Source organism: Lissotriton vulgaris, chromosome 9, assembly GCF_964263255.1.
Source record: "Lissotriton vulgaris chromosome 9, aLisVul1.2, whole genome shotgun sequence".
NCBI lineage: Eukaryota > Metazoa > Chordata > Amphibia > Caudata > Salamandridae > Lissotriton > Lissotriton vulgaris.
The window spans coordinates 1,234,462,898-1,234,487,821 of record NC_141697.1 but is presented as its reverse complement, the minus strand read 5'-3'; the positions used below and the strand labels follow the sequence as shown (position 1 = coordinate 1,234,487,821).

Below are 24,924 nucleotides of genomic sequence, written 5' to 3'. Positions count from 1 at the left end.
GACAGGGGCAGGTGATCTTGGCTGGGGGGGGTTGCTCTTGCAGTGTGAGTTGGGGACCTTTTGGAAGTGCTGCCCCCGTGTGGGGTGGGGTGGGTAGGTGTTGATGCCTCGGGGTACTCTGTCAGGGACCTGGGGGCGGGGGTGTGGTCATGGAGAGTGGGTGCTTTGGTAGTAGGAGGGGTGGTGGGGTGGCGTTGCTGCCTTGTGTGGGGGGGGGGGGGTGGGGGTTCCCTGCGCTTGGAGGTGAGTCTGTGGGGGTGGGGCGCCCTGGCAAGGCTGCCCCCGTGGGAGGGGGCGGGTCTCGTGCCTGGGGGGGGAGGTCCGCTCCGGCAGGGGGAGTGCCCGGCAGTGCTGCCCCCTGCAGCGCTCCGGCTGGCACTGCCGCGCGGTGCCTGTGCCGGGGGGTGGGGGGGCAGTCTGTGATCCGCAGCCTGATGGACGGCGCTCGTCTGCGCCTCTCTCCGCTCCAGGGCCCCCCACTCTCCTCGGAGCCTTGATCCCGGGACCCCCGCCCCCCCGCCCGTGGCACGGACCAGCCTGCACGGGGGAGCCCCGTGCCCGGTGTCCAGGAGGGACAGCATGGCATCCATAGGGGACTTCGACCCGGTGACCACCAGCGTGCCAGCCACCAAGATCGAGATCACCGTGTCCTGCAGGTAAGACCCCCTCCCCCCCCCCCCCATGCAGGGGACCTCACAAGCACCCCCATCACTCCCCCCAGAAGCCCAGAGTATGGGGTGCAAACTCTCGCGCCCCCTTCCCACTCCACAGGTGGCAGGAGGAGAGATGCTCCGAGCAGAGGGGAGGGGGCTCACTGTGGGGGGGGGGGGGGTCCCGCGGGGGCTCACTGTAGGGGGGCCCGCGGGGATCAAAATGTACCCAGAACAGGTACAGCGACATGGGGAGTGCAGAGGTACGGGGTACAGAGAAAATGTGGCGGTACGGACCACGGGTAGAGTGCGGAGGTAGGGGCACAGGGGGAGGGTGGAGGTACAGGGCGCAAGGGAAATGTGGGGGTACGGAGTGCGGAGGCAGGAGCTCAGGGGGGTGCGTGGGTATGTGGCACAAGAGAGTGCGGAGGTACGGGCACGGAAGAGTGCGGGGGTCGGAGCGTAGAATGGTGCGTGGTTATGAGACACAGGGGGTGCGTAGGTTCGTGGCACGGGGGAGTGCGGGGGTATGAGACATTGGAGTGCTGATGTATGGGGCACAGGGAAGTGAGGAGGTAGGGGCACAGGGGATCCTTAAGTATGGGGCACAGGGGATCCTTAAGTATGGGGCACAGGGAAGTGAGGAGGTAGGGGCACAGGGGATCCTTAAGTATGGGGCACAGGGGATCCTTAAGTATGGGGCACAGGGGATGCTTAAGTATGGGGCACAGGGGATGCTTAAGTTTGGGGCACAGGGGGTGCTTAAGTTTGGGGCACAGGGGATCCTTAAGTATGGGGCACAGGGGATCCTTAAGTATGGGGCACATGGAGTGCATAAGTATGGGGCACATGGAGTGCATAAGTATGGGGCACAGGGGGTGCTTAAGTTTGGGGCACAGGGGGTGCTTAAGTATGGGGCACAGGGGGTGCGGAGGTATGAGACACAGGGACTGCGGAGGTATGGGGCAGGGGTGTGTGTAGGTATGACACGCAGGGATGCTTAGGAATGGGACACAGGGGGTGCGTGTCGCGGAGGTGCGGGTCACAGCCTGGGGGATTACGGGGTGCGGAGGTGCGGGGATAACGAGGCACACGGGGGGTGCGGGAGGAGCACTGAGAGGCAGAGGCCGTGTATAGGGGAGAGAAGCGGGGTACAACGGAATGCCGAGAGAGTACCAGGTGCGGGGTGAGTTTCATGGAAGGAGGTCTGTGGCAGTGCGGGGGGGGGGGGTGGGGGGGGGGTGACTGTGAAAGTGCGGGGGGGGGGGCGAAGCGGTGGGAATACAAAGGGGACGCGGGGAAAGTGGAGGGACCGGCTCCTGGGCGCTGCCCTCCCCTGGCACCGGTGACCCCCCCCCCCCCCCCCCCCCATCACGGCCCCGGGGAAATCGGGGTCAGTGGCAGCTCCTGTGGGCATCAGGCGTCGTCTGCCTGCCGTGAGGGACTGAATGCGCGCGTCGTGCACTGCACGGGTGTACACACGTGCACTTGTACCGGTGTACACAGACGTGCACTGTTGGGAGCGGTGTGCACAGACGTGCACTTGTATCCGCGTGCACAGACGCGCACTGTTCGGATGTCTACACGTGCACTGTACGGTTATAGGAAAGTACACAGAGGTGCAATGTACAATGTTACAGGTCCAAGCACTGTGGAGTGCAGCGGTACAACTGCACATAAACCGAACTCTTCATACCCCAAATACAGCGTAACACAATGATGCAATTTCAGTATTCATGAAGTAGACAATATTTTGTGTACCAGGTGCAGGAAGTGTGAAGTGTTACAGATGCAAATAGTGTTCTGTCTTAAGGATGCAGGCAGCGTTGGTTGTTACAGATGTGCAATATTACTGATGCAGGCAGTGGGCAGGGTTATAGATGCAGGCAGTGCGCAGGGTTACAGATGCAGGCAGTGCGCAGGGTTACAGATGCAGGCAGTGCGCAGGGTTACAGATGCAGGCAGTGTGCAGGGTTACAGATGCAGGTAGTGCGCAGTGTTACAGATGCAGGCAGTGCGCAGTGTTACAGATGCAGGCAGTGCACAGTGTTACAGATGCAGGCAGTGTGCATGGTTATAGATGCAGGCAGTGCACAGGGTTACAGATGCAGGCAGTGTGCAGGGTTATAGATGCAGGCAGTGCACAGGGTTACAGATGCAGGCAGTGGGCAGGGTTATAGATGCAGGCAGTGTGCCGTGTTAAAGATGCAGGCAGTGATACAGATGCAAGCCATGTGCAGTGTTACATATGCAGGCAGTGCGCAGGGTTACAGATGCAGGCAGTGCGCAGGGCTACAGATGCAGGCAGTGGGCAGGGTTACAGATGCAGGAAGTGTGCAGTGTTACAGATGCAGGCAGTGTAACAGATGCAGGACATATGTAGTGTTACAGATGCAGGCAGTGCGCACGGTTACCGATGCAGGCATTGTTACACATGCAGGCAGTGTGCAGTGTTACAGATGCAGGCAGTGTTACAGATGCAGGCCATGTGCAGGGTTACAGATGCAGGCCATGTGCAGTGTTACAGATGCAGGCAGTGTGCAGGGTTTCAGATGCAGGCAGTGCGCAGGGTTACAGATGCAGGCAGTGCGCAGGGTTACAGATGCAGGCAGTGTGCAGGGTTACAGATGCAGGCAGTGTGCAGGGTTATAGATGCAGGCAGTGCGCAGGGTTACAGATGCAGGCAGTGTGCAGGGTTACCGATGCAGGCAGTGCGCAGGGTTACAGATGCAGGCAGTGTGCAGGGTTGCAGATGCAGGCAGCACTCAGTGTTACAGATGCAGGCAGTGCGCAGGGTTACAGATGCAGGCAGTGCGCAGGGTTACAGATGCAGGCAGTGCGCAGGGGTACAGATGCAGGCAGTGCGCAGGGTTACAGATGCAGGCAGTGCGCAGGGTTATAGAAGCAGGCAGTGCGCAGGGTTACAGATGCAGGCAGTGCGCAGGGTTACAGATGCAGGCAGTGCACAGGGTTACAGATGCAGGCAGTGCGCAGGGTTACAGATGCAGGCAGTGTTACAGATGCAGGCAGTGCGCAGTGTTACAGATGCAGGCAGTACGCAGGGTTACAGATGCAGGCAGTGTGCAGGGTTACAGATGCAGGCAGTGTGCAGTGTTACAGATGCAGGCAGTGTGCAGGGTTACAGATGCAGGCAGCACTCAGTGTTACAGACGCAGGCAGTGTGCAGGGTTACAGATGCAGGCAGTGCGCAGGGTTTCAGATGCAGGCAGTGCGCAGGGTTACAGATGAAGGCAGTGTGCAGTGTTACAGATGCAGGCAGTGCGCAGGGTTACAGATGCAGGCAGTGTGCAGGGTTACAGATGCAGGCAGTGTGCAAAGTTACAGATGCAGGCAGTGCGCAGTGTTACAGATGCAGGCAGTGTGCAGGGTTACAGATGCAGGCAGTGTGCAGGGTTACAGATGCAGGCAGTGTGCAGTGTTACAGATGCAGGCAGTGCGCAGGGTTACAGATGCAGGCAGTGCGCAGGGTTATAGATGCAGGCAGTGCGCAGGGTTACAGATGCAGGCAGTGCGCATGGTTACAGATGCAGGCAGTGCGCAGGGTTACAGATGCAGGCAGTGCGCAGGGTTACAGATGCAGGCAGTGCGCAGGGTTATAGATGCAGGCAGTGCGCAGGGTTACAGATGCAGGCAGTGCGCATGGTTACAGATGCAGGCAGTGCGCAGGGTTACAGATGCTGGCAGTGTGCAGTGTTACAGATGCAGGCAGTGCGCAGTGTTACAGATGCAGGCAGTGTGCAGGGTTACAGATGCAGGCAGTGTACAGTGTTACAGATGCAGGCAGTGCGCAGGGTTACAGATCCAGGCAGCACTCAGTGTTACAGATGCAGGCAGTGCCCAGTGTTACAGATGCAGGCAGTGCACAGTGTTACAGATGCAGGCAGTGCCCAGGGTTACAGATGCAGGCAGTGCGCAGGGTTACAGATGCAGGCAGTGCGCAGTGTTACAGATGCAGGCAGTGCGCAGGGTTATAGATGCAGGCAGTGCGCAGGGTTACAGATGCAGGCAGTGCGCATGGTTACAGATGCAGGCAGTGTGCAGTGTTACAGATGCAGGCAGTGCGCAGGGTTACAGATGCTGGCAGTGTGCAGTGTTACAGATGCAGGCAGTGCGCATTGTTACAGATGCAGGCAGTGTGCAGGGTTACAGATGCAGGCAGTGTACAGTGTTACAGATGCAGGCAGTGTGCAGGGTTACAGATCCAGGCAGCACTCAGTGTTACAGATGCAGGCAGTGCCCAGTGTTACAGATGCAGGCAGTGCACAGTGTTACAGATGCAGGCAGTGCCCAGGGTTACAGATGCAGGCAGTGCGCAGGGTTACAGATGCAGGCAGTGCGCAGTGTTACAGATGCAGGCAGTGCGCAGGGTTACAGATGCAGGCAGTGCCCCGGGTTACAGATGCAGGCAGTGCGCAGGGTTACAGATGCAGGCAGTGCGCAGGGTTACAGATGTAGGCAGTGTGCAGGGTTACAGATGCAGGCTGTGCGCAGTGTTACAGATGCAGGCAGTGCGCAGGGTTACAGATGCAGGCAGTGCGCAGTGTTACAGATGCAGGCAGTGCGCAGTGTTACAGATGCAGGCAGTGCGCAGGGTTACAGATGCAGCCAGTGGGCAGGGTTATAGATGCAGGCAGTGTGCCGTGTTACAGATGCAGGCAGTGATACAGATGCAGGCCATGTGCAGTGTTACATATGCAGGCAGTGCGCAGGGTTACAGATGCAGGCAGTGCGCAGGGCTACAGATGCAGGCAGTGGGCAGGGTTACAGATGCAGGAAGTGTGCAGTGTTACAGATGCAGGCAGTGTAACAGATGCAGGACATATGTAGTGTTACAGATGCAGGCAGTGCGCACGGTTACCGATGCAGGCATTGTTACACATGCAGGCAGTGTGCAGTGTTACAGATGCAGGCAGTGTTACAGATGCAGGCCATGTGCAGGGTTACAGATGCAGGCCATGTGCAGTGTTACAGATGCAGGCAGTGTGCAGGGTTACAGATGCAGGCAGTGCGCAGGGTTACAGATGCAGGCAGTGCGCAGGGTTACAGATGCAGGCAGTGCGCAGGGTTACAGATGCAGGCAGTGTGCAGGGTTATAGATGCAGGCAGTGCGCAGGGTTACAGATGCAGGCAGTGTGCAGGGTTACCGATGCAGGCAGTGCGCAGGGTTACAGATGCAGGCAGTGTGCAGGGTTACAGATGCAGGCAGCACTCAGTGTTACAGACGCAGGCAGTGCGCAGGGTTACAGATGCAGGCAGTGTGCAGGGTTACAGATGCAGGCAGCACTCAGTGTTACAGACGCAGGCAGTGCGCAGGGTTACAGATGCAGGCAGTGCGCAGGGTTACAGATGCAGGCAGTGCGCAGGGGTACAGATGCAGGCAGTGCGCAGGGTTACAGATGCAGGCAGTGCGCAGGGTTATAGATGCAGGCAGTGCGCAGGGTTACAGATGCAGGCAGTGCGCAGGGTTACAGATGCAGGCAGTGCACAGGGTTACAGATGCAGGCAGTGCGCAGGGTTACAGATGCAGGCAGTGTGCAGTGTTACAGATGCAGGCAGTGCGCAGTGTTACAGATGCAGGCAGTACGCAGGGTTACAGATGCAGGCAGTGTGCAGGGTTACAGATGCAGGCAGTGTGCAGTGTTACAGATGCAGGCAGTGTGCAGTGTTACAGATGCAGGCAGTGTGCAGGGTTACAGATGCAGGCAGCACTCAGTGTTACAGACGCAGGCAGTGTGCAGGGTTACAGATGCAGGCAGTGCGCAGGGTTTCAGATGCAGGCAGTGCGCAGGGTTACAGAGGCAGGCAGTGCGTAGGGTTACAGATGCAGGCAGTGTGCAGGGTTACAGATGCAGGCAGTGTGCAAAGTTACAGATGCAGGCAGTGCGCAGTGTTACAGATGCAGGCAGTGTGCAGGGTTACAGATGCAGGCAGTGTGCAGGGTTACAGATGCAGGCAGTGTGCAGGGTTACAGATGCAGGCAGTGTGCAGTGTTACAGATGCAGGCAGTGCGCAGGGTTACAGATGCAGGCAGTGCGCAGGGTTATAGATGCAGGCAGTGCGCAGGGTTACAGATGCAGGCAGTGCGCATGGTTACAGATGCAGGCAGTGCGCAGGGTTACAGATGCAGGCAGTGCGCAGGGTTACAGTTGCAGGCAGTGCGCAGGGTTATAGATGCAGGCAGTGCGCAGGGTTACAGATGCAGGCAGTGCGCATGGTTACAGATGCAGGCAGTGCGCAGGGTTACAGATGCTGGCAGTGTGCAGTGTTACAGATGCAGGCAGTGCGCAGTGTTACAGATGCAGGCAGTGTGCAGGGTTACAGATGCAGGCAGTGTACAGTGTTACAGATGCAGGCAGTGTGCAGGGTTACAGATCCAGGCAGCACTCAGTGTTACAGATGCAGGCAGTGCCCAGTGTTACAGATGCAGGCAGTGCACAGTGTTACAGATGCAGGCAGTGCCCAGGGTTACAGATGCAGGCAGTGCGCAGGGTTACAGATGCAGGCAGTGCGCAGTGTTACAGATGCAGGCAGTGCGCAGGGTTATAGATGCAGGCAGTGCGCAGGGTTACAGATGCAGGCAGTGCGCATGGTTACAGATGCAGGCAGTGTGCAGTGTTACAGATGCAGGCAGTGCGCAGGGTTACAGATGCTGGCAGTGTGCAGTGTTACAGATGCAGGCAGTGCGCAGTGTTACAGATGCAGGCAGTGTGCAGGGTTACAGAGGCAGGCAGTGTACAGTGTTACAGATGCAGGCAGCGTGCAGGGTTACAGATCCAGGCAGCACTCAGTGTTACAGATGCAGGCAGTGCCCAGTGTTACAGATGCAGGCAGTGCACAGTGTTACAGATGCAGGCAGTGCCCAGGGTTACAGATGCAGGCAGTGCGCAGGGTTACAGATGCAGGCAGTGCGCAGGGTTACAGATGCAGGCAGTGCGCAGGGTTACTTGCGTGCCCAGGGTTACAGATGCAGGCAGTGCGCAGGGTTACAGATGCAGGCAGTGCGCAGGGTTACAGATGCAGGCAGTGCGCAGGGTTACAGATGCAGGCAGTGCGCAGGGTTACAGATGCAGGCAGTGCGCAGGGTTACAGATGCAGGCAGTGTGCAGGGTTACAGATGCAGGCTGTGCGCAGTGTTACAGATGCAGGCAGTGCGCAGGGTTACAGATGCAGGCAGTGCGCAGTGTTACAGATGCAGGCAGTGCGCAGTGTTACAGATGCAGGCAGTGCGCAGGGTTACAGATGCAGCCAGTGCCCAGGGTTACAGATGCAGGCAGTGCGCAGGGTTACAGATGCAGGCAGTGCACAGGGTTACAGATGCAGGCAGTGCCCAGGGTTACAGATGCAGGCAGTGCACAGGGTTACAGGTGCAGGCTGTGCGCAGGGTTACAGATGCAGGCAGTGTGCAGGGTTACAGATGCAGGCAGTGCGCAGGGTTACATATGCAGGCAGTGCGCAGTGTTACAGATGCAGGCAGTGCACAGGGTTACAGATGCAGGCAGTGCCCAGGGTTACAGATGCAGGCAGTGCACAGGGTTACAGGTGCAGGCTGTGCGCAGGGTTACAGATGCAGGCAGTGTGCAGGGTTACAGATGCAGGCAGTGCGCAGGGTTACATATGCAGGCAGTGCGCAGTGTTACAGATGCAGGCAGTGCACAGGGTTACAGATGCAGGCAGTGGTCAGGGTTACAGATGCAGGCAGTGCCCAGGGTTACAGGTGCAGGCTGTGCGCAGGGTTACAGATGCAGGCAGTGCGCAGGGTTACAGATGCAGGCAGTGCGCAGTGTTACAGATGCAGGCAGTGCGCAGTGTTACAGATGCAGGCAGTGCGCAGGGTTACAGATGCAGCCAGTGCCCAGGGTTACATATGCAGGCAGTGTGCAGGGTTACAGATGCAGGCAGTGCGCAGGGTTACATATGCAGGCAGTGCGCAGTGTTACAGATGCAGGCAGTGCGCAGGGTTACAGATGCAGGCAGTGTGCAGGGTTACAGATGCAGGCAGTGCGCAGTGTTACAGATGCAGGCAGTGCGCAGTGTTACAGATGCAGGCAGTGCGCAGGGTTACAGATGCAGCCAGTGCCCAGGGTTACAGATGCAGGCAGTGCGCAGGGTTACAGATGCAGGCAGTGCGCAGGGTTACAGGTGCAGGCTGTGCGCAGTGTTACAGATGCAGGAAGTGCGCAGGTTTACAGATGCAGGCAGTGCGCAGGGTTACAGATGCAGGCAGTGCCCAGGGTTACAGATGCAGGCAGTGCACAGGGTTACAGGTGCAGGCTGTGCGCAGGGTTACAGGTGCAGGCAGTGTGCAGGGTTACAGATGCAGGCAGTGCGCAGGGTTACATATGCAGGCAGTGCGCAGGGTTACATATGCAGGCAGTGCGCAGTGTTACAGATGCAGGCAGTGCACAGGGTTACAGGTGCAGGCAGTGCACAGGGTTACAGATGCAGGCAGTGTGCAGGGTTACAGATGCAGGCAGTGCGCAGGGTTACATATGCAGGCAGTGCGCAGGGTTACATATGCAGGCAGTGCGCAGTGTTACAGATGCAGGCAGTGCACAGGGTTACAGATGCAGGCAGTGTGCAGGGTTACAGATGCAGGCAGTGCGCAGGGTTACATATGCAGGCAGTGCGCAGGGTTACATATGCAGGCAGTGCGCAGTGTTACAGATGCAGGCAGTGCGCAGGGTTACAGATGCAGGCAGTGTGCAGGGTTACAGATGCAGGCAGTGCGCAGTGTTACAGATGCAGGCAGTGCGCAGTGTTACAGATGCAGGCAGTGCGCAGGGTTACAGATGCAGCCAGTGCCCAGGGTTACAGATGCAGGCAGTGCGCAGGGTTACAGATGCAGGCAGTGCGCAGGGTTACAGGTGCAGGCTGTGCGCAGTGTTACAGATGCAGGAAGTGCGCAGGTTTACAGATGCAGGCAGTGCGCAGGGTTACAGATGCAGGCAGTGTTCAGGGTTACAGATGCAGGCAGTGCACAGGGTTACAGGTGCAGGCTGTGCGCAGGGTTACAGATGCAGGCAGTGTGCAGGGTTACAGATGCAGGCAGTGCGCAGGGTTACATATGCAGGCAGTGCGCAGGGTTACATATGCAGGCAGTGCGCAGGGTTACAGATGCAGGCAGTGCGCAGTGTTACAGATGCAGGCAGTGCGCAGTGTTACAGATGCAGGCAGTGCGCAGGGTTACAGATGCAGCCAGTGCCCAGGGTTACAGATGCAGGCAGTGCGCAGGGTTACAGATGCAGGCAGTGCGCAGGGTTACAGGTGCAGGCTGTGCGCAGTGTTACAGATGCAGGAAGTGCGCAGGTTTACAGATGCAGGCAGTGCGCAGGGTTACAGATGCAGGCAGTGCCCAGGGTTACAGATGCAGGCAGTGCACAGGGTTACAGGTGCAGGCAGTGCACAGGGTTACAGGTGCAGGCTGTGCGCAGGGTTACAGATGCAGGCAGTGTGCAGGGTTACAGATGCAGGCAGTGCGCAGGGTTACATATGCAGGCAGTGCGCAGTGTTACAGATGCAGGCAGTGCGCAGTGTTACAGATGCAGGCAGTGCGCAGTGTTACAGATGCAGGCAGTGCACAGGGTTACAGATGCAGGCAGTGGTCAGGGTTACAGATGCAGGCAGTGCGCAGTGTTACAGATGCAGGCAGTGCGCAGTGTTACAGATGCAGGCAGTGCGCAGGGTTACAGATGCAGGCAGTGCGCAGTGTTACAGATGCAGGCAGTGCGCAGTGTTACAGATGCAGGCAGTGCGCAGGGTTACATATGCAGGCAGTGCGCAGTGTTACAGATGCAGGCAGTGCGCAGTGTTACAGATGCAGGCAGTGCGCAGTGTTACAGATGCAGGCAGTGCACAGGGTTACAGATGCAGGCAGTGGTCAGGGTTACAGATGCAGGCAGTGCACAGGGTTACAGATGCAGGCAGTGGTCAGGGTTACAGATGCAGTCAATGTGCAGTGTTACAGCTGCAAGTTTTGTGCAGGGTTATAGATTCAACGTGTAATGTTACATCTGTGTACAATGCGAAGTGCTACAGTTGCATACCTTGTGTAGTGTTGCTGATGCACACTATGCGGTGCACGTGTACTCTTTGTGCAGCGAGCTGTGCCGCAGTGTGTGGTATTTCAGATGTAATGTTACTATTACAGATGAACCCTTTGTGCAGGTTCCAGAGGAATGCTGTGCACACTGCCTGCCACGTTATGTGCAGTGTCAAAGGTGACGACACCGCGCGGGGCCCAGGACTCTCCGTGTCATTCAGGTTGCGTCGGTGTCCTGTCGTGTTGTGCACCGCGCCTCGCTGTGCGATCCTGTGGAGGTGGATGTGGAGGCTCGCTGAGTTCTTCCTGCTGCCCTCCCCTTCACTGCTATGCACACCTCCTCGTGAGGGTGGAGGCCTCGTTGGGGGGGGGGGGGGGGGGGGGGAGGGGTGCAGATGTGCAGATGTGTAAAGGGTATGTGTGGAGGTGAGGCAAGTGGGGGAGGCCGAGTGATGCTGGCGTATTGCATTGGTATAGCGCTTAGTATCCTATGTGGGCGCTTATCGCGTGCCCGCTGTGGTGCCCTGCTTCCCGACGCAGGGTCCACGTTGAAAGGTTGCTGTCTTTGTTTTCATCCGTGAAGTGTTTCGCTGCTGTGCGTGATGATGGCCACCGAGGTGCAGTTATCATGTTATGAGATGCAGCGCGTGGCGCATTGGATGAGGACATGTGAGAGAAAGGCGTGCAGGTGTAGGATAGGCTAGGATAAAAGTTTATAAAGCGCTCGAATGCCGTGGCATCTTGGCGCTGGTGTGTACGAATGAACATCCAGAAACCATATCTTATGTCAGCCTAGCTTGCAAAAAGCAGCGTCTTAAGGTTCTTCCTAAGCAGCCTCCTGTCAAGTTGGAATCTCATCCCCAGGGGTCGTCTATGCCACAATCGCACTGCCCCTTTGATAGTGTCCTGCCGCCCCATCCAGCCCCTTTGATAGTGTCCTGCCTCCCCATCCAGCCCCTTTGATAGTGTCCTGCCGCCCCATCCAGCCCCATTGGATAGTGTCCTGCCGCCCCATCTAGCCCCTTTGATAGTCTCCTGCCGCCCCATCCAGCCCCATTGGATAGTGTCCTGCCTCCCATCCAGCCCCATTGGATAGTGTCCTGCCTCCCCATCCAGCCCCTTGGATAGTGTCCTGCCTCCCCATCCAGCCCCTTTGATAGTGTCCTGCCTCCCCATCCAGCCCCTTTGATAGTGTTCTGGCTCCCCATCCAGCCCCATTGGATAGTGTCCTGCCTCCCCATCCAGCCCCATTGGATAGTGTCCTGCCTCCCCATCCAGCCCCTTTGATAGTGTCCTGCCTCCCCATCCAGCCCCTTTGATAGTGTCCTGCCGCCCCATCCAGCCCCATTGGATAGTGTCCTGCCGCCCCATCTAGCCCCTTTGATAGTCTCCTGCCGCCCCATCCAGCCCCATTGGATAGTGTCCTGCCTCCCCATCCAGCCCCATTGGATAGTGTCCTGCCTCCCCATCCAGCCCCTTTGATAGTGTCCTGCCTCCCCATCCAGCCCCTTTGATAGTGTCCTGCCGCCCCATCCAGCCCCATTGGATAGTGTCCTGCCTCCCCATCCAGCCCCATTGGATAGTGTCCTGCCTCCCCATCCAGCCCCTTTGATAGTGTCCTGCCTCCCCATCCAGCCCCTTTGATAGTGTCCTGCCGCCCCATCCAGCCCCATTGGATAGTGTCCTGCCTCCCCATCCAGCCCCATTGGATAGTGTCCTGCCTCCCCATCCAGCCCCTTTGATTGTGTCCTGCCTCCCCATCCAGCCCCATTGGATAGTGTCCTGCCGCCCCATCTAGCCCCTTTGATAGTCTCCTGCCGCCCCATCCAGCCCCATTGGATAGTGTCCTGCCGCCCCATCCAGCCCCTTTGATAGTGTCCTGCCTCCCCATCCAGCCCCATTGGATAGTGTCCTGCCGCCCCATCTAGCCCCTTTGATAGTCTCCTGCCGCCCCATCCAGCCCCATTGGATAGTGTCCTGCCGCCCCATCCAGCCCCTTTGATAGTGTCCTGCCGCCCCATCCAGCCCCTTTGATAGTGTCCTGCCGCCCCATCCAGCTACTTTGATAGTGTCCTGCCGCCCCATCCAGCCCCTTTGATAGTGTCCTGCCGCCCCATCTAGCCCCTTTGATAGTGTCCTGCCGCCCCATCTAGCCCCTTTGATAGTGTCCTGCCGCCCCATCCAGCCCCTTTTGACCCTGGACTTTTTAAGTATCCCTAAATTAGTAGATCTCAGATAACGTGGGGGCAGATAGGGCGTGAATAACTTTGAAACTTCATCGGCACCCCCTCTATAAAGCGCCTTATGAACCAGGCACAGCGCCTTAAAGTCAACACGCTGCTGCACTGGACGCCAGTGCAGTGATTTGATGCCAGCTGAGGTTGTGCACCCCCTGGGGTGTTCAGAAGCAGCCGGGCTGCTGCATTCTGAAGGGACCGGACCTTTCCCATCTGCGTTTCATCTATGCCCATAAACAGGGCGTCGCAGGAATCTACTTTGGAAAGGAAAAGGCTCACCATCACCGTCTTCTGAAGGTCACATGATATGAATGGAAAAAACTTTCTTAAAGTTTTAAAAGAAAGAAACAGGACGATGTCAAGCTATGAACAGGGCTGAAAAGTTTAATTTATCATCAAAGAGGACCCCCAGGTGGGGAGCTTCGAAAAGCCCTACTGGGCTACTGACGATATTCAGGGGCGGCCCCTCCATAATGGCGGAGGAGCGTTGCCTCACCGCCCGCGCCAGCAGATGATAGATATCTGTCGAGCCCCCCAATGACAACAGGGCGGGGTGGGGTCGGGCCTGTCAGTGAAGAGCAGTAGAGTGCGCATGTGTGCCTGGCCGGCCGTCCTAGGCATGCCGAACACACATGCCCTCTTATGTTCCCACTTATGTTTCTACAACCCGGCTGTGTTACACAGCAGGGTTGGAGAAAAGGCACAGACTCCAATGCACCATCTGAGCGGCAAACCTGACCGCTCAGACCAATCCTGGCGCTGTTCTCATGTAAGAGAAGCTTCTGGATTGGGTGTGGAGCCAGTGCCCTTAAGGCCCAGCCTCTGCCGGAGCAATGTCGACAAGAGGAGCAGTGAGGTGGTCGTTACCTGGGTCTGGTGTCTCAGTGGACTAATGCATCCACTGCAGGGGCCTGTGTTCGACCTCATGGTCACAGGTTCAAATCCCCGTGGCTCCACTCAGCCTTTCATCCATCTGAGGTCGATAAAATAAGTACCATTGAGTTGGGTTACAATAAACATCTGTTATTCAGCGTCTTGAGACTCACAGGTGATAAGTGCGCTTTACAAATACATGCATTATGTTATGTTAGCAGGAGCAGAGTGGCAGTCCTTTTCTTTTTTTCCTTTGATAATATTTCAGTCCCCCCTTCACAAACCCCTGCCTGCCCCCTGTGGCTGCCCTACCACTGAAGATAAGCAGCGACCGCCACTGATGTTATTTATCGTGATTGAACTCCGCGAAGCCGGTTACTGCACTGGGTTGGCCATTTTGATTTTGAGTTTATAGTGCATGGTCGTGAGCAGACGTAGGTTGAAGAGCGGCGTGCTGGAAGGATCTGGGGGGTCGGACGGGGTTCATATTATCCCATTTCTGATTGTGTTTGTGAGATGTCAAGAAGTGGTCATAGCTCGGAACGCCCTGTCCTCGGATCTCTTCTGTGCCTCTTCAGTAGTCTGATGGGTGGTTCAATGCTGTGGACTGGCGCTGTGCTGGGTGATGGGCACGACCCGCAGGTGGGTCAAGCATTATAAACTAGTTACATGTGCACCTTGCTGCAAATGCAATTGACTGCCCGACCGCTGAGTTTTACAAAATCAGTTTTAATGAGGACCAGGAGGGTAAGATATGAATTGACATTCTGATCAAATACCCAGGCTCGACACAGGACCGCCCCTCGTACCTTACCTGGACATAGAACGCTGCGTGCTGGCTGCGCGGCTCCATCGGCGTGGACGGTAGACTTACCTGAGGGAGCTAATAATATTACAGGTTGTTCACATCATTAACTCAGAAACAGTTATTTTTTTCCCCCTCATTTCAAGTGTGAATGCTCCCGAATACTTCAAATCTTGGCTGGCGGTGAGCTCCAGACCCTGGCAGCTTTACCTGAGAAAGCAGCGCCTCCTACAGGTTTCTTACAGTGGGGTGTTACGGTGGTCTGTGGTGCAGCCCAGGAGCTGTAGTGGCTAGATACAGTTTCTACCTCCTTGAGATGCTCTGTGGACAATGCAGGGTGCCTTGAATATTGGTTGTTTGGCTATAGGCAGGGCCACTGGAATGATACAGTGGCGAGGCCACGGCGATTTTCACGTGACCATAGATTTGCCTCATTTGCCACATAATCCAGCATTTGCTGCATAATCTGGAAATGTTAGCAAAAAAAATTGTTTCTAGGTCACAGAGTTCAAAATTCACTAAAAATAAAATGACACATGTTGTCGCACAGTGGAAGGCCCTGTGAAAAGCTGGCCTGGTCAACTTCCTGTTGCGTATTGCTATGTTTGGATGTTAGACTTGTACAAACAAGCTGCCGCCAATGCCCACAGAGTGCGACTAAGTTTTAAAATGATGAAAGAACGTAGTAATTCTATCACAAAATGTGCTGCGTTATGTTGTATAATTTGTCTTTTCTTGCCGCATAATTTACTCAACCCTGCTGCATACTTCGGGCCTCTCCTGCCACATAATTCCAGTGGCCCTGGCTACAGGTAGAAAGTGGAGACCTGGCAGGACTGGTGTCATGCGTTCTCTGAGGTGGCTTTGCAGATAGGCGTGTGAAAGTGTCTTGGAATAGTTGTACTTTGCACAGAATGAACCTGGGGTTGCCCTGGTATGTGCTGTTGACCACGTCACGCTTGGAGACTGTCAGTGTGAGGAAGGCTTGTAGCTTTTATTAGTATTCCTTAGGTGCAGCTTGGGAACTTGTTGATATGTGATATGGATCGTTTTTTTTGCTCACCATGACAATCCAGTTCTGACCCAGCCATGTACAATTCAGTTTTCACCCTGCACCCAATGGGAACAGTCCAGCCAAACAGCCAAGCTAGGTCCTCTCTGACTGGAAACAAGCATTCTAGGACCAGTTTCGGGCTTTCAGCCCTCAGCAGCAGGGCCGGACTGGCCGTTGTGGGCACCGGGCAATCCCCCGGTGCGCCACAAGGGTGGGGGACAGTTTTGGGCCCCTGGGTGCCGTTTTTGTTACAAGGCCGTTTTTGCAGCATAGCTGCAAAATCGGCCCTGTACCAAATCGGCCAAAAACCGGCCCCAGCAAAGAGCTCGGTCGCACCCCCAAACTCCCCCCGGGGGCCGCCGAGCACTTTGCCAGGGCCGTTTGGGTTTCCAGTCCGGCCCTGCTCATCAGCCAGGATTGCTTGATTCCAGTGGCATGGAGAGCGCAGGACTCACGTCTGAGCATACCCGTCCCACTTGGGGGACAAATGCAAAAACAACAGTTGATGGACAGAATGCAGAACAATGTCACACATTCACCCCAGTACAGAGATCTGGGCCTAAATCCATCATTTTTTTGCTCACAATGCCATTCCAGTTTGAACCCAGCCATATGCAAATCAATCTGACCCTGTGCCTCATGGGAGCGGTCCAGCCTGAACCGGAAACAAGCACCCTGGGACCGGTTTCTGGGGTATAACCAGTAAGGCACTTTTACAGCCCTAGCATATACCTAGTGAGGCGCTTGTGCACCCCACATTTGTACCTAGTAATACACTTGTGCACCACGCACATATACCTAATAAAACACTTTTCACCCCACGTGGTCTCTGTGAACCCTCACTTCCCCAGCTTGGAAACCTCCACCGTGATCTATTCTAACTGCCCCCCCCCCTCCCTCAACACCTGTTGCAGATACTAGTGTATAAGCCCACCCTACCCATGTGTGTGCCCACACTCGTCCACTGGTGCCCCTGTGTAAATCACAGTGTAAGCCCCCGTGTACACCCCCATAACGTTTATAAGAACTTCCGTTTTGTTTATTCACTTCCCTTTGTATCACTCGTATACCCCCGTGAACCGCATTAACCCTGTTCTCCTGCCTGGCTCTTAGTACCCCAGGTGTGCCTCTTAACCGCACGTGTGCCCCTCGCGTACCCCGCGCGTGCCTCCTCACGACCTCCCCACGTGTGACCCCTCGCGTACCCCGCGCGTGCCTCCTCACGACCTCCCCACGTGTGACCCCTCACTTACCCCACGTGTGCCTCTTAGTACCCCAGGTGTGCCTCTTTGCGTACCGCACGTGTGCCCCTCGCGTACCCCGCGCGTGCCTCCTCACGCCCTCCACGAGTGTGCCTCTTCATGTACCCTGCGTGTACCCCCTCACGTACCCCGCGCATGCCGGCGTGTGCCCCCTCACGCCCCCTCCGTGTCCAGGCCTCGGCTCTCGGCTCACAGTTCCTGGAGCCGTAACATAATGCCATTAAAGGGGGGGGGGGGCTTATGTAATTACCGCCGCCGCCGACGACTGCGCACTTGTTTCAATTAAAAACAAATCACCAATGAAAGGGGCGTCAGAATCTCTCCCCTCGGACCCCCCCCCCACACACACACACACACACCTCGTGCTGAGCGGGGCAAGAGCGGCGTCACGCCCCGGCACATGGATGTATCTACAGAGCTCTGAAAACCTGCCCCCCCCCCCCCCCCCACGCGCGCACACACACACACACACACACCCTCACCCCAACACCCCTGCCCGGGTTCTGGGGCTGTTCATTCATAGAGCTACGTGTGAGTGTGTCTGATGGGAGGGGGGAGGGGGGCGGTCTGCCCTGTTGGAAACGAAAGAATCATATTGTGCGACCCCCCCCCCCTCCCTTTCAAGGCGAGTTGAAGCGCGTGCGGCACACGTGCCCTGTGCTGTCTCTGCAGGGGCTGTTTCTCCGCCTGGGCTGCCTCTGCTGGGGGGTCTCTCTGCTCGGGGGTCTCTCTGCTCGGGTGGCTCTCTACACGGACTGTCTGCTCCGGATGTCTCTCATGCACTGTCTCTCCGCATGGGCTGCCTCTGCTCGGGTTGTCTGTCTACACGGGCTGTCTCTCTGCGTAGGCTGTCTTTGCTTGGGCTGTCTGAGCATTAACTGTCTCTCTAAATGGACTGTCTCTGCATGGGCTGTCTCTCTGGGGCGGTGTTTGCTCAGGACGGACTGTCTCTCTGGGGCTGTCTCTGCACGAACTGTCTGCTCTAGCTTTCTCTGCTCGGACACTCTCTGCACGTGCTGTCTCTGCACGGACTGCCTGTGTTCTGGCTGTCTCTGAATGATCTGACTCTTCACGGGCAGGCTTTGCACGGGCTGTCTCTCTGCACGGTCTGTCTGTGCTTGGGCGGTCTCTGCACGAGCGGGCTCTGCTAAGGCTGTCTCTCTGCACGGGGTGCAGGTGCCTCTGTACGGGCTGTCTCTGCACAGGACGTTTTTGAGCGGGCTGTCTCTGCTCTGGCTGTCTGTGCTCGGACTCCCTCTGCTCAAGCCGTCTCCACCCGGACTGTCTCTGCACGGACTGTCTGTGCTCGGGCTGCCTCTGCCCAGGCCGTCTCCGCACGGACTGTCTCTGCTCATGCTGTCTCCACCTTGGCATGGAGCTGCTGTTCAGCATCCGTCTCCCTGCTGCCCTCTATTCCCCGGCACTGCCTCTATCTGACTCTTTCTCTCTTCCTCACTCTTCTCTCTCTCTCACTTACACCCCTCTCAGGCACACTGTCTCACGGACTCTCTATCACATCACTCTTTTGGACTCTTCCACTAACACACTCTCTCACACACAGTCTCATGCGCTCTCTCTCTATCATTATCGCTCTTTCTGTCTTTCTCTCTCTCTCACACTCACACGCTCTTTCAGACACAATCTCACACGACTTCTCTTTATCACTATCACTCTCTTTGACACTCTTTCTCTCTCTCAGACACACTGTCTCACACACTCTCTCTTTATCACTATCACTCTCCCTGTCACTCTCTCTCTCTCAGACACACTGTCTCACACACTCTCTCTTTATCACTATCGCTCTCTCTGTCTCTCTCTCTCACTAACACCCCTCTCTCAGACACAGTCTCACATGCTCTTTCTGTCTCTCTCTCTCTCTCTCTCTCTCTCTCCCTCTCTCACTAACACCCCTCTCTCAGACACAGTCTCATATGCTTTTTCTCTCTCTCTCTCTCTCCCTCTCTCTCTTTCTCTTTCTCTTTCTCTCTCTCTCACTCTCTTCTCTCTCTCTCGCTCTCTCTCTCTCTCTCTCTCTCTCTCTCTCTCTAACACCCCTCTCTCAGGCATAGTCTCACATGCTCTTTCTGCCTCTCTCTCTCTCTCTCTCTCTCTCTCTCTCTCTCTCCCCCCTCTCTCTCTCTCTCTCTCTCTCTCTCTCTCTCTCTCTCTCTCTCACTAACACCTTCTCTCAGACACATTGTCTCACCTGCTCTCTTTTATCACTATTGCTTTCTCTTTCTCCCTCACTAACACGCTTTATCAAGGGCCCGAAGTAGGTAGGCAAATACCGGTCGGTAACTGCCGAAATTCGTTAATTTCGGCCGTTACCGACCGGTATTTGGGAAATGAGATGTAGGTGGGCATTTTACTGCTTCAGTAATTTACTGAGGGCCCGATGTAGGTGGCCCAATACCGATCAGTAACGGCCGAAAATACCAATTTTCGGGCCCTTACCGAGCGGTATCCAGCCATCGGGATGTAGGAGGCTGAAAACCGTCCGAATCGGTATTTATACCGAATCGGTATAGATACCGAATCGGTAATAAACCGAATCGGAAATACACCGAATCAGTAAAAGAACGAATCGCTAACATACCGATTCGGTAAATATACCGAATCGGACCATGTACCGAATCGGTAGATATACCGAATCGGTAAATAGTCCGATTCGGACAATCTACCGATTCAGTAGAGTTACCGAATCGGTAAATTACCGATTCGGACAGGCAAAAACTCAGATAGAGATGTAGGGAAGCACAGAAATACCGATTTTTCCTCAAAATCGGTATTTCAAATTCGGTATTTACTATGGATTTGAATCAGGTGGTAACCAACTGCAACCTATAAAATGAGACCCAAAATGCAATGCAACTTGCAGGATGGCGGCATTTTATGTCATTGCAAGGCGGCTACGGCTACAGCAGGAAGGAGAGAGGGAATGGCAAAGAGAGGAGCAGGTCTACAGACAGAGGATCACCCTGTTCATGCTCACAGAGGCAGAGATCCTACAGAGGTACAGGCTGTACTCAGATACCGTTCTGGAGCTCATCAGGGACCTCAAACCACTGTTGGACCACCCCACCCCAAGGGCACATGCCATCCCACCGCACGTGCAGGTGCTATGCAGCCTACACCTGCTTGCGTCTGGCAGATATCAAAGTGGAGTAGCTGCGGTAGGAGGGGTGACCCAGAGCAGCCTGTCAAGGTTTTTCAACAAATTCCTTGACGCCATGATACAGAGGATGGACCAATACATTTCTTTCCCTGCAACCCATGCGGAACTGGTACAAACAAAAGCAGACTTTTACCAGATGGCACGATTTCCCCACATCATCGGCTGCATTGATGGCACGCACATTCCCATTTGCCCCCCTGCTGACACAGAATACATATACCGCAATAGGAAGTCTACGCACACCATCAATGTGCAGGTGATCTGCAATGCAAAGTGCGCCATCACAGACCTGGTGGCAAAATTCCCAGGGAGTACCCACGACTCCTACATATTTCAAAACAGCGGCATCTATGCACGGCTGACGGCAGGGGAATTTGGTGAAGGATACCTCCTAGGTGAGACACATCATCATACCCCATAACAAAAATAGCACTGTGAAGTACATGTATGCATGTGAGTAATGTTACCCCTTTTCCTTCTAGGCGACAGTGCATATGCCCTCCGCTCATTCATACTCACCCCCTACCTCAACCCCTCAACACCCAGCCAAAGGAGGTATAACCGGGCCCACAAAAGCACAAGGAATGTAGTAGAACGGACCTTTTGCATCTGGAAAAGCAGGTTCAGATGCTTGCACGAGAGTGGAGGTGCAAGGCAGTATACCCCATCACCTACTGCAAGATAATAGCTGTCTGTGCAATGTTGCACAATCTTGCGGTGAAGAAGGGCACTGAGGTGGAGTTGTCAGACTACGAGGACCATGATGACGACGTTGCTGTGCCACAAACACAACCTGCTGGGGTGTCTACACCAAGTGATGGCAGATACAGACGTGAGAAGATAACAGAAAACTATTTCTGAGTGAGTACAGATGCACAGACTGGTCAAGGATGTGAACAAAAAGAAATTTAATTATGTTGGCACAACGTTACAGCACTGATGTGCAACAAATGAAATAAGTACAGTAAAGGTGGGGAATGGAAAAGGGCCGGGTTGCCTCACCCACCCTGGCAGTCTCACTTCCTGCTGCGCTTTGCTGAACCACTGGGATGTGGCTCCCCCCCTTCTGCATGTCCGGCTGCCTCAGCGGAGCGCCTGGTGTTCCGGCGCGGCTCAGACACAGCGCTGGCCGGCTGCTGCGGCTGCTGCTGTCCCCAGCCTCGGCCACGTCCAGGGCAGGATTCACCACCGTGTTGGAGATGATGAGGGCCTCCATGGCAGTGGTGATGCGGGCCATGCCCCTGGTCACCTCTGCAGTGTTCTGAGTGAGGCAGTCTTCCATATTCGCCATTCGGCGGCATAGCAGGGCGGTTGCTGCGGCAAGCCGGTTGATTGCCCGATTTTGTACGCGGGCATCCCTGCACCTAGTGTGCTCATGCTCCTCCATCTTGGCACACAGCTGTGTTATGGCAGTTGTCATGTGCCCCAGTCCTGTTGCTATTTCCCTGTTACTTGCAACGAAATTCACAAAACCTTTTGACATCCCCCCCATCTGCAGGTTTTGTTTCCGCAATTTGCGCTGGCAAGCCAGGATGGACTTGGCCTGCATTCGCTGGATCCGCACCATGCACCCCTCCAGCCCTTGGAAGACGGTGCCCTCCCGTGCTGGTAAAGCACTGCTGGAAGTGCGTGTCCTGCGCCGATTGGTGCTGCCCTGCTGGGTGGCCTGCTGTGCCACAGGTGTTGCAGGTGTGGGTGCTGGTGCCTGACCCGCAGCTCCCTCCATGATGGTCAATGGGGCCACAATGATCCTCCTGGCAGGAGATGTGGCAGGTGCTGGCTGGGTCCGTGTGGGTGAGTTCCCCGGTGAGAACTGCAATGGGGGAGATAGTGACAGTAGGGGGGAGTGGGGAAAGGAGAGGGCATGTCCTGGGTCATCCTCATTGGCCATGGCACTGCTGTCCTCCTCCTCCTTCTGTGAAGGAACCATGCTGCTTGGCCCTGCCACCGCACTGTTGCTGGAGCTGTCGCTTGTGGAGCTGCTGCTCCACTGCCTGATGGTGCCCCTAGGTATAAAGAAGCATTTGTGAACTGAGTGCAAATGTCTTACAGTCGCTACAATAAAAGCATTGTACATCTCATTTTCAATACTCTGATTCAGTTTTTAGGTGCATTTCAGTTGAATGTGCACTGGCATTTGTTACTACAATAGCTGACTACATTTACCATGATGCATTGCTCATGTATGTTGCTAGCAGTACTGGGCTGGGGTTTGGCTGTGCATTGGGGCTAAAGGGGAGGTGTCTGGTAGGGTGTGTCATGCTGCGCATGCTTCTTACCTTTTGATGTAGCTCTGGCTGAGCTGTCCAGGTCCCCAACTTCCACCACACTCTTGGTCTTAATCGTTGTGGACACCAGTTCCTCCAGTTCAGTGAGGGGTGGCGCGGGGTTCCTGCCACCACCGGTCAGACCTGCCTGCTTGTACAGCTCCGCCAATTTCCTCTTGGTGAGGCTGCGTATGTCATAAAACCTCTTCTTGAGGTCGTCCATGCTCCTGGGGGTCACACCAACTGCATTCACCCTCTCACTGATGCCACTCCACAGTTTCCTCTTGGTGGACTCAGGGACTGTGAGGGACAGCCTCCCAAACAGCTGCCTGTGGACCCTCACCACCTACTCCACCAATACTTGCAGCTCCATGCTGCTGAACTTGACCTTGCGCTTTCGCTCAGCCTTCTGGCTCTCAGAGCTGCTTGCCATTTCCACTGTGATCAGGATTGTGCTACCACTCTCTCTGCTGCTCAGCTCTGGCTGCCTCTCCAGAAAGTTCTAATGAGTTGCACCTGCCTGGGTAGCCACTCCCTGCTAGGGTGGGGGAGGGTGGTTCCACCTCATTGGCTGTTGTCATTAGTTTCACTTTTACTTGCTCGCCGATTCCGTATTTACCGAATCGGTATTTACCAATTCGGTATTTGAATCGGTAAATACTGAATCGGTATTTACAATGCATTCCTATGGGCCTTTTGGCCCATATGGTTGCATTGCCATTACCGAATCGGTATTTCCCGATTCTGTATTTACCGATTCGGTAAATACCGATTCGGTGAATACCGATTCAGTAAGTATCAAAACACGATACCGATTGTTTCCGAATCGGTATTTTACCGATTTTTTTTTAACTACATCTCATTTTCAGAATTCAAAATACCGATTCGGTAAAAATCGGTATTTTAAATTCGGTAAATGACTTTTATTCAACTTCGGGCCCTGAATCGGTATTTTAAGGAATCAGTAAATTACCGAATTTGCTATGTAGGGAGCACTCAAATGAGGGTTTTTCCCCTTTTAGGATTCGTTATTTACCACCAACTACAAGTTGGTAGTAAATAATGAAAACCTTGGAAAAAGCATTTTATTTGCTTTTCCAACAGTGCCATATTGCAGACATACATGCCCTTAGGGCATGTATGTCTGCAACATGTGTACCCATACACAATTGAGGGGTGCAACAGGGTGTCAAAGTGACACACTGCCACTCTTCAATGTTTCCCCCTTTTACTGAATCGGTAAATACTGATTTGGTAATTTGCATTCATTATTATGGGCCTCCAGGCCCATAGGAATGAATGGCAATTACCGAATCAGTATTTACCGATTCATCATTTTTTCGGTAAAAATACCTACATCCCATTTGCCTGTTCTTAAATACCAAATCGGTATGATTCGGTATTTAAGAATCGGTAATCTGGGATCTAGTCTCACGCGCTCTCTTTCTATCGCTCTATTTGTTTTTCACTCTGCCTCTCTCTCAGTAACACCCCCCACTGAAACACACACTCATGCGCTTTCTCTCAATCACACCACTCTCCGTCTTTCTGTTTCTGTTTCTCTCTGTTTCTCTCTCTCTCAGACACACTATCTCACGTGCGCTCTATCACTATCGTTCTCTCTGCGTTCTCTCTGCCCATGTCTCTAGCTCTGTTTCTTTCGCTCTCCATCAATAGTAACACCCCTCTCTCGCACCTGTCTCTTTCTTTGTCTTTTCTGTCCCTCTCTCTTGCTTTCTCAGGGTTTTTTTTTCTCATGCTAACAATGTAGGTCTCTGTCCACGCCTGCATCTCTCTCTTTCTGTCCCTCGCAGCGTCGTTCTCCAGCTCTCTCTGTTTGTTCTCTCTGTCGACCCCTGTCCGTCTCATACATTCCATCTTTTTGGATTATCTCTCTCCCTTTCTTTGTTATCTTGTCCCTCCCTTTATTTGTTATTTTCTCACTCTCTTTGTTCTTCTCTCCCTCCATTTCTTGGTTTTTCTCTCCATCTTTCCCTTTATTTGTTCTTTTCTCACTCCCTTTCTTTGTTCTTTTCTCACTCCCTTTCTTCGTTCTTCTCTCTCTTTTTTCCTTTCTGAGTCCCCCTGGCTATCTCGAGGCCCCTCCCACTTCCGCCCTCACTTACAAGACTCTCTCTATCTGTACCCACAGCCGGCGGCTTACTATATGTGTATGTCACTAACACTCTCTCAAACAAACTCTCGCACTCTCTGCTCTTTTCTATCTGTGTCTCTCCCTGTCCTCTCCTGCTCTCTCGCTGTCGCTGTCCGAGGCTCTCTCTTTCGCCCTCACATTCTCACTCTGAGGTTCACTTCTAGTTCCTGTCGCTGTCTCTCTTGTACCCTCTGTCACCCCCTCTTTTTTCATGCTCTCTCCCCTTCACTCGCCCTATATCTTATTCTTACATCAGAGCCCTATCTCTGAAGCTCCCTCGATCTCCCAATTCCAGCCTTTCCCCACCCCTCGTTTCTGATCTCCCACTTTCAGCTTTTCTCCCTCCCCTTTGTTTCAAGATTTCACACTTCCAGCCGTTCTCCACC

At 54.8% G+C, this 24,924-nt stretch overlaps 1 protein-coding gene across 1 annotated transcript in view; it reads left to right on the top strand.

Annotated features, from left to right (window-relative positions):
- The first annotated feature begins 381 nt into the window (after positions 1-381).
- CPNE9 (copine family member 9) overlaps positions 382-24,924 on the top strand; it is a 952,981-nt gene continuing 928,438 nt past the window's right edge. Inside the window, exon 1 of the mRNA XM_086939381.1 lies at positions 382-656. Coding sequence (XP_086795507.1) covers positions 580-656 — 77 coding nt within the window. The 5' untranslated portion in view covers positions 382-579. The remainder of the gene's footprint in view (positions 657-24,924) is intronic.